The 8,322-nt window shown below is 38.2% G+C and overlaps 2 protein-coding genes across 3 annotated transcripts; both read right to left on the bottom strand.

Moving 5' to 3' along the window:
- Positions 1-519: 519 nt before the first annotated feature.
- LOC122069779 (NDR1/HIN1-like protein 26) lies at positions 520-1,533 on the bottom strand. The gene has a single exon (XM_042633869.1). It carries the CDS (start codon positions 1,274-1,276, stop codon positions 584-586), a length of 693 nt encoding a protein of 230 aa, XP_042489803.1. The 5' UTR covers positions 1,277-1,533; the 3' UTR covers positions 520-583.
- A 3,571-nt stretch (positions 1,534-5,104) lies between these two features.
- Positions 5,105-6,986, bottom strand: LOC122069774 (peroxidase 3-like). Of its 2 annotated transcripts, XM_042633864.1 has the most exons (5): positions 6,740-6,986; positions 6,444-6,635; positions 6,192-6,354; positions 5,420-5,842; positions 5,105-5,179 (listed from the first exon to the last, which is right to left on the bottom strand). In XM_042633864.1, the coding sequence occupies exons 1-4, from the start codon at positions 6,983-6,985 to the stop codon at positions 5,427-5,429; spliced, it is 1,017 nt and encodes a 338-aa protein (XP_042489798.1). In that variant the 5' UTR covers position 6,986; the 3' UTR covers positions 5,105-5,179; positions 5,420-5,426. The 2 variants fall into 2 exon arrangements, with proteins under 2 accessions (XP_042489798.1, XP_042489797.1); XM_042633863.1 differs by lacking the exon at positions 5,105-5,179 and having other exon boundaries at positions 5,304-5,842.
- Positions 6,987-8,322: the final 1,336 nt, after the last annotated feature.

The raw sequence follows: 8,322 nt of genomic DNA, 5'->3' as shown, positions 1-8,322 counted from the left end.
TCATGTATGAGAAAGTTATTAAGCTTTGTATTTTTTCTATCATTCCCTCGTCATCATCATAGTCTCACAATTGATTATTCGTAATGAAACCCTCAATGAAGCAATCCATGTTCATTGTTTGGAATCTGTAAAATTCCAATTTCAATGTAGAGACACCACGGAGATCGCTTTCAACATGAGATTAGATCAGTTTCATGTACAAGCCTATGCCCTTGATTTTGAAATTTGGAATCCACTAAGTCTCTCTCTAATAAGTATTGGGTTTGAGTTTTGTGAATGTCAAGTGGCAAGAGCAAGACTAGGGAATAATTTGTGTTTTGTGTGTGCGTGTGTTTTTTTTTTTTTTTAAATACTTTTCTGGGTCACCACATTCTCCATATTTTTTTACTAATGAGAAGTCGAATCTGTCCGATTTTACTTATTTCCCTTTTCCCAAAAAAAAAAAAAAACCAGCATGATTGTATAGGTCCTATGGGTCCTATGGGACAGCTAATCGGAATTGGAGAGCCAAAGGCTAAGGAAATCAGGAAAATACAAGTCCACCTTACATTTTAAAACCAAAAGAATAAAAATATCCATGTCATCAACTGAAATAAAGAGGGCACCTCGTATCTCTGGAGACTGGCAAGATCATACCATCCTGGCCCACCACAACCTGACAGCTGGCATGCATCTTATGGTGCTTACCTTCCCACGTGGAAACTTTGAACCGGATCACCGACGTCAATTCCAACCGAAACCACACTTTTCCGTTCGCCTTATCCGCCATTAACGCCGCCCACCGCTCATCTGTTATCACCAAAGAGGTGGGCACACCCAACTGCGCACTTATCCACATCGTACTCTGCGGTTCCTGATAGTACGGGAGCGTTGCTGACGGTAACGGTAACGGCTCCCCTCCGATACGTTTCTCTTGATAATACAGACTACTATTCATGGAATAGTAATAAATCCCGATATCCTGGTTCGGGTTTCGGATCGTAACGTTAAACGATACCTGAGCGTTCTCGAAACCGTTATCTTGTACCAGGGTCGGAAAGGAAAAAGTACTGATGTGGAACCTAGGCCGGTGTGGGCGTACGCTAAGCCAAACGATGAAGAAGACGACACCCAAAACCAGAAGCAGAACCAAGAAAATGGAGCACACGAATTTGGAGATACGTGTCGTCAGGCTTTCACGCACCCGGTGTGCATAATAGCGAGCCCGAGCTGTGTGGCGACGCTTTGGCTGGTTTGCCGGAGCAGTGTGAATTGGTATTTCGCCGTTTTCCGACATTTTCCGACCACGACTGTCTCCGGAGTTTGTGGGTATGGGTGGCGACAGGGGGGTTTATGTAGGAAAAAGGGTGGCGGATAAGAGAAGTGATCTCTGTGGAACATTGGGTCTTTCATTTGGGAAAGGAAAGAATAGATCTTTTTTTGAGTTTTGAAACATAGGAAAAGCTTGGATTCCTTGTACTCGAGAAAAGGAAAATGAAGAAGTTGAAAGCGTTTTGTTATTGGAAGGGGGAAAGGGTTCTGTTTCTGTCTCTGTGTTGCATTACAGTTTGCAGAAAAAGAAAAAAGTGTTCCCATACTTCATGGCAAGGTATAAATACGACTACAATTGGTATGAGATGGGAAAAGTATACAGTATAGTATTGTGAGTCCGAATCCCTTCCCTTGCAGGTAATCTCATGGGGACCATCTTTGAGGTGTGGGGACTACATCCCGTGGATGGTGTGAGATGAATTGGAATGATTACTCGTCTTGCAAGGAAGCATGAATGGTAATGTAAAGATAATGATGCCGTATTAGAATAATCTTTTGTTTTATTTGAATCATGGTGACATTTCGATTAAGGATTAACTTAATGTGATTTGGTATAAATGTGTACATCTATATGAGAGTATTAAAGAAATTTGTACTGAATCAGAAAAACATTCTACATTACTATTCTTCTCACTATGTGATCTTTCTTGCTTATGTTTAGGGTTTTCTCCAATCCGACAATGTATAGGAAACCTTAGAAAACTTAAGTCTCCACTAATTACAATTTACTTGTAGTGGATTCAAAACTCAATTCAAACATATGTAAGCCCAATAATAATTATGTGATCATTGTGGAATAAAAGACATAAAAGCCTAACAAAGGTTTAATAATCATGTTTTGTTCTTTTTGTTGTAACAACTGCCATGCTTTGACTTGGAAAAGATGAAAATTTTATAAACTCAAAGATAGGTTCCTAATTGATGGGAGGTATTTCGAGGTAGGTTCATATATCCTCCAACTATTTCATCCCAGCTAGCCTAAGCTCCAATCAACTTGGCCCAATTTAGGCCCAAAGGCTTTTAGTGGGCAGCCTGTTCCAAGCCTAATTTAGCAGTGGGCAATGCTGAGCACCTTTGATCACCTTTGATGTCAATGCACCTTATGGCAAGCTTAGACTGAATGAATGATTACTCTATTTATGTACAAAGGGTGCATCAGGCATGAGGCTCCCGCATGTGCGAAGTCTCAACTAGGTGTTGATTAAGCTCGTTCATCAAAATTTCTAAACATCATTATTTAGAAAATCGTTTATAGATTATGGGAATACTCCCTCACTTTTATGACAATGGGAAGATCAGGTCCTTACCTTTCTGAAAACATAGTCTTCATTGCTTTACCAAAAACATATGCACCCTTCTCACACAAGTGACTGATCGTGGCCTTGATGACATATTTAGACTTCTTGAATTTTAAATTCAATATCCCTAACCCTATCCTGTCCAAAGTTTTTTGAACCATACTGTTGTGGGTATTTTATTATATTATTCTTTGAAATGTTGGTTAGTTAAAGCATTAAAGGGACAACCCTAAGGGATTAGTGCAATTGGCTTGGAGGGGACATGGTACTCGGCCTCAAAAAGCGAGGTCTTGTGATCAAAGCTTTGCCGTTGCACCTAACTTCTTGGGGCTACCACATGAGAGTTTTCGTCTCGGACTGACCCGGTCTTGTGTAAGCGATATCACAGGGACCCCAAGGACTAGGGACTAGTCGGGTCAAAGATCTAGACACCCTGGGTATCAAAAAAAAAAAAAAAACATTGAAGGGAATTAAACGATAAAATACAATTCAAAGGGGTAGTTTTGGATGAGGGATATCTTATGCTGTAGGAAATTATTTTTTGATCACAAATGTTCACTGGGTAAAATTATAATTATGCGGAGATTAGGGTATTTAGTATTTTCTATGTATTGTCTTTGTGGGAAAAATCTTAGATGGGATACATATTGTGAGGTGTAGAATGTTTCCGGTTTAGTAAAAAATTCTTTATTTTTCTCAAGTGGATTTAAGCATTCGTGTCATAACATGTTAAATCCTCATGTTGTTAGAGTGTGATTGTTCACTTGATTTCTTCCTTGTGTTTGTGCATTCGTTCCCATCACATTACAATATTGAGTTTTCATGCATCTGTTAGCTTCTACATTTCTCTTGTATATGAGGAAGTTAATAGATTAATAAAAGTGAACTTAATCCCCCTAAGTTTTGGTTTCATTCCACTCGTTGTCATATTGAGATAGCAACCTTGGGGCTTTGCTTTCCGTTTTTAATAAAGAATTCTGGTTCGGCCCAAGAAAGTTTTGACGATAGCAGAAAGGAAAGGGTCCATGTGGCTGATGGGCCAATTCCATAACAGCTTCTATAGATCCAGCTACCCTACTGCTAACCAGTATCTTTTCCTGATTCCTTCTCCCTAGACCGCACCAGCCATTTGCATTTTTTTCATTGTTCATCTAATTTTGAACATGAAATTACCCACGGACTAGCCTTGGGCTCATTGCGTGCAGGTTTCAGCTTTTGTCAATGCCTATACATCTCCCTTTTGTGGGTTGGATTGTCAGCAAGTGGGCTCATTCAGATGGACTCAAATCCTTTACGCCGGGTAGTGAGTGGCAGTGAGGATTCAACAGTTGGGAGGACCCCGGCATGCTTCGCAGCAATCTAATGTTCACTGCCACTCACTTCCTCACCGAGGATTTTTGTGCCATTGGAAAGTGATTCAAATTTGAATGCTTAACGTGAACTTACTTGTGTAGTTTGATCCTCAATAGACATCTTTTAATACTCTTTTAACGTGATTTTATCTGTTTCTCTGAGTTAAAGATTTTACTGTCTCGTGGATCTGCGTATCACTGTCACAGTTTCCTTCTCTAACAATCTCTTAAGATTTACCTCTCCAGTGTTGAAAGAGATGCCCTAGATATGGAAAACCATATCTTTTTATAGCTTGGACCCAAAAGATTTTACTGTCTCGTGCATCTGGGTATCACTATCACAGTCTCTCCTTTTCTAACAATCGCTTTAAGATTTACCTCTCGAGTCTTGAAAGAGATGCCCTAGATATGGAAAACCATATATTTTTTAGAGCTTGGACCCAAAAGTATTCAAGAATCCAATAACCAATACACTTTTTTAAGCTTTAACAGCTCCACCTATGGAGTGATGCCTGATGGAGAAGTGGTCCTTCAGTCAGATTAACGCTAGCCCTCACTAATTTCAAATTGGCTCCAAGTTGAGGAAATGTAGGGCAGGGCATAAAATGGTTTCATTTTGGTTTGCTAAGCCATTTCAGGGTTTATGTACTTTACCAAATAGTGACTCGTTTTAAAATTAATTAACCAGAGGGTGGATCTCAACGCAACGGTAAGTTGATCCATTGAAACTTAGTGGTCCTGGGTTTGAATTCATAAAATGAGGGTAAGATTGCATATATTATGACCTCCCCAGGCCCCACAATGATGGGAGCCTCATGCACTAAATACGCCTCTGTTTTTCAAATTAGTTAACCACAATATGGAAAGAAAAAGATCAAAGACCGTTTCATTGAACATAATTTCTGAATTAAAAAATTGAACTTTTATTTATCACAATCCATGAACTTACAAAGAAGCCAATAAAGAACTGACCCAAACCTGGGTTTGAATTCATAAAATGAGGGTAAAATTGCATATATTATGACCTCCCTAGGCCCCACAATGATTGGAGCCTCATGCGCTAGATACGCCTCTGTTTTTCAAATTAGTTAACCACAATATGGAAAGAAAAAGATCAAAGACCGTTTCATTGAACATAATTTCTGAATTAAAAAATTGAACTTTTATTTATCACAATCCATGAACTTACAAAGAAGCCAATAAAGAACAGACCCAAACCTGGGTTTGAATTCATAAAATGAGGGTAAAATTGCATATATTATGACCTCCCCAGACCCCACAATGATGGGAGCCTCATGCACTAGATACGCCTCTGTTTTTCAAATTAGTTAACCACAATATGGAAAGAAAAAGATCAAAGACCATTTCATTGAACATAATTTCTGAATTAAAAAATTAAACTTTTATTTATCACAATCCATGAACTTACAAAGAAGCCAATAAAGAACAGACCCAAACCCTGAGCTTAACTGTTCAACACTGCACAATTCTTCCTAATCTCACCTGATGATCCAGTCTTGACACCAACCTTAGTCATCTTTTCCATGGACTTGGCAAATTCTGCATAGAAATTAGAAAGTGTGCCCTGGGCAAGCTGAATGATCTCAGACCTTGTAGTGGAGTTTGTGGTCAGAGCTGCATCAGACGTAAACAGACCCCTTCTTTTAAGTACTTGTTTGTAGTAACCCAGATCAAATGTCCTGAAACTGCCTGGATCCATCTCAAATATTGTGGTGTTATCAAGGGGAGTCTTGCACTTGGCTTTCAGTGCGACAGCATACTCGCTATCTAGTGAAGGATCTTGTCCACCAGTGCCACTGAAATTGTAGAGGCGGGCTGCAAATGATTGATTGCAGTGAGCATTACCAATTGTGTGGGCGCCTGAGATAATCCAGTTGATGAGATATATGTTAGTGACCTGAACAGTGACTTTGCAGGAAATATTTTTAGTTATCAATGTAGAAAATGATGACATAAAACAAAGATTTTCGTGGTTTGGTAAGATTGCCTATGTCCATGGCGAGATGAGATCTGCTTCATTAGGGTTACAACTAGTCGTCCTCACATTTCTTTCAAATTTATTATAGGGAGAGACCATCGTAACAAGTTTATAGAGAAACCCTATACAGATGATTTATCGAAATACCCTTGATACCTTGGAATCAACCCACAAATGCAACAACGGAATACAAGACATGTTACCCCCAGCAATCGAGTTTGTTAAGCTTACCAGAGAGCAGAACAAGATCTTTCAAATTAAGCCCTTTGCTAGCAAACTTTGATACTAGGGTACTGAAATTGCTAGTGGGTGCAGGAATATTGGTTAAAGTCTCTGTAGCATTTGAGATGAGTCCATCCCTTCTTCCTGTTGGAACTGACCATGAGGGTCCTCCCTGATATTATTGTAGGAAAAGAAGATATGAGAGTGGAATAGAGATGATAAACTGAAAATATTATAATAAAAATGAAATCCATTCCTTACTATTGTGACTACTGCATCCCTTCCAACCAAAGCAATAATGTCAGCACAAGAAACTACACCAGGACACTTAGCCTCCAACAAGCTCTTTATTCTGTCAATGAAGTCGAAACCTCGGAGTGTTTGGTTTGGAACTCCAGATTTCTCAGCTTGGTTAGTTGATGTAGAGTTCAAGAGCACTGATGCATCACAACCCTGAAAAAGGAAACAGGAGAAACAGAGGAAGAAAGCCTTTAGGCCTTAAATATGAAAATGGAAAACCAAAACTTTGAGAATTATAGAGGATATATACAACTTACCCTCACAAAGCAGTCATGAAAATTCATTCTCAGCAAGGGTCCAACCAAAGATGGGGCATTGGGGATATGCTTTTTCACAAAATCTAGGACAATCTTCTCAGCTTTTGGGCAGGTCTTAGCATAAAAGTTCATCTGCAGTGCAGCTTGAGCAGAACCCAGAAAAACTAGAACACCCAAGATTATAATTGAAGAACAGCTTATGCTTCCCATTGTTCTCACTTTGAAAGAAATCTCACTATGTATCATCAGTGAGTGTCTCAGTACATATATAGCCCTCTAATTATTTGAATTGAGTTATAAGCTAAGAAGAAAAAAATGGCAAACCTGTCCACTCATAGCCAACGGCCATGTGCTTTACTTTTTTTTTTTGGCAGAACATGTGCTTTACTATAGAACTTTATTATATTATTATAATTTGAAATAATCTATCTTCATTTATTTATAAATTAGATTAGTTAAGCATGTCTTGGATAGGACAAGGGAAAGAAAGATTTTATTATTTGGGTGTTTTGCTTTATTGACTAATAGTGTTACACCTTGGCCTAAGCTTTTTTTTTTTTTTTTTTTTTCTATACACATCCAGCTTCTTCTTTTTCTTACTTTTCCTTCCTCTACGGTTGCTTTTTCTTTTTCTCTCATGATTCTCTCTCTTGGGGTTGTACATATATATATATATATATATATATTTAACAATTAAGAATTTTGAAGAATGTTTGAATGAGTCAATTCCAATGACAAACCAAACATGCCCTATATCTCGAGATTATGAATTTGAATATTTGATTGTCTCATCCAAATCTGAGAAGAAACAAGAAAAATTAATGGAGCAGGTTATAAAGTAAGGATTGCCAAGTCTATATGCAGTACCAAAGATAAGAAATGATTCAAATAAAAGGGCAGATAGTCTGTGTGCAGTACCAAAGAAAAGCTATGGTCACCCAAGGATAAGATTCAAATAAAAAGGCCTACTATTTACCAAAAAATTAAAAATTTAAGGCCTACCTGCTCTTACAATGATATGCCACAATCTCTCTCTCTCTCTCTCTCTCTCTCTCTCTCGTTTTTATGTCTGTGTATCTTTCTGCTTCCTAAAGTAGCGATCAGTTACACCAACTACACAGAGGTGTGAGTAAGTCCAACTTATAATAGTTCCATTAATGGACTAGTATGCACCAAGTATATGGTCAACAAACCGACTTCCAACTTATGATAGTTCCATTAATGGACTAGTATGCACCAAGTATATGGTCAACAAACCGACTTCCAATTTCACTCTCATTGGCTTAATATCTTGTATGTGATCACTATGATTTTGTATCAATAATTAACATGATTTAATTATACCCTTCAATGAAATTGTTTTTTGCAGATGCCTCAAACACCTACAGTTCTAATAGCTGCGCTTGTTATGTATTATTATTCTAGGTTGATAATATATTCGAAGAAATCATGCCAAACATTGAGTCTTCCATCTATGATCTTAAACATCGGAACCCACTATTTATTCACATAAATTTATTATCTCATATTCTCAACATTTTGTCGGTCCCAAGCATCCCACCTCTTGAAGATCTCAACTTTAA

Source organism: Macadamia integrifolia, unplaced genomic scaffold, assembly GCF_013358625.1.
Source record: "Macadamia integrifolia cultivar HAES 741 unplaced genomic scaffold, SCU_Mint_v3 scaffold711, whole genome shotgun sequence".
NCBI lineage: Eukaryota > Viridiplantae > Streptophyta > Magnoliopsida > Proteales > Proteaceae > Macadamia > Macadamia integrifolia.
The sequence above is the reverse complement of the archived record's forward strand: the minus strand, read 5'-3'. Positions and strand labels throughout refer to the sequence as shown.

Coding starts and splice junctions, on each gene's coding strand:
- LOC122069774 (XM_042633864.1), bottom strand. CDS start 6,985: ATGATACATAGTGAGATTTCTTTCAAAGTGAGAACAATGGGAAGCATA. Junction 6,355..6,443: donor GGGATGCAGTAGTCACAATA/GTAAGGAATGGA, acceptor CAATAATATCAG/GGAGGACCCTCATGGTCAGT. Junction 5,843..6,191: donor AGATCTTGTTCTGCTCTCTG/GTAAGCTTAACA, acceptor GGATTATCTCAG/GCGCCCACACAATTGGTAAT.
- LOC122069779 (XM_042633869.1), bottom strand. CDS start 1,276: ATGTCGGAAAACGGCGAAATACCAATTCACACTGCTCCGGCAAACCAG.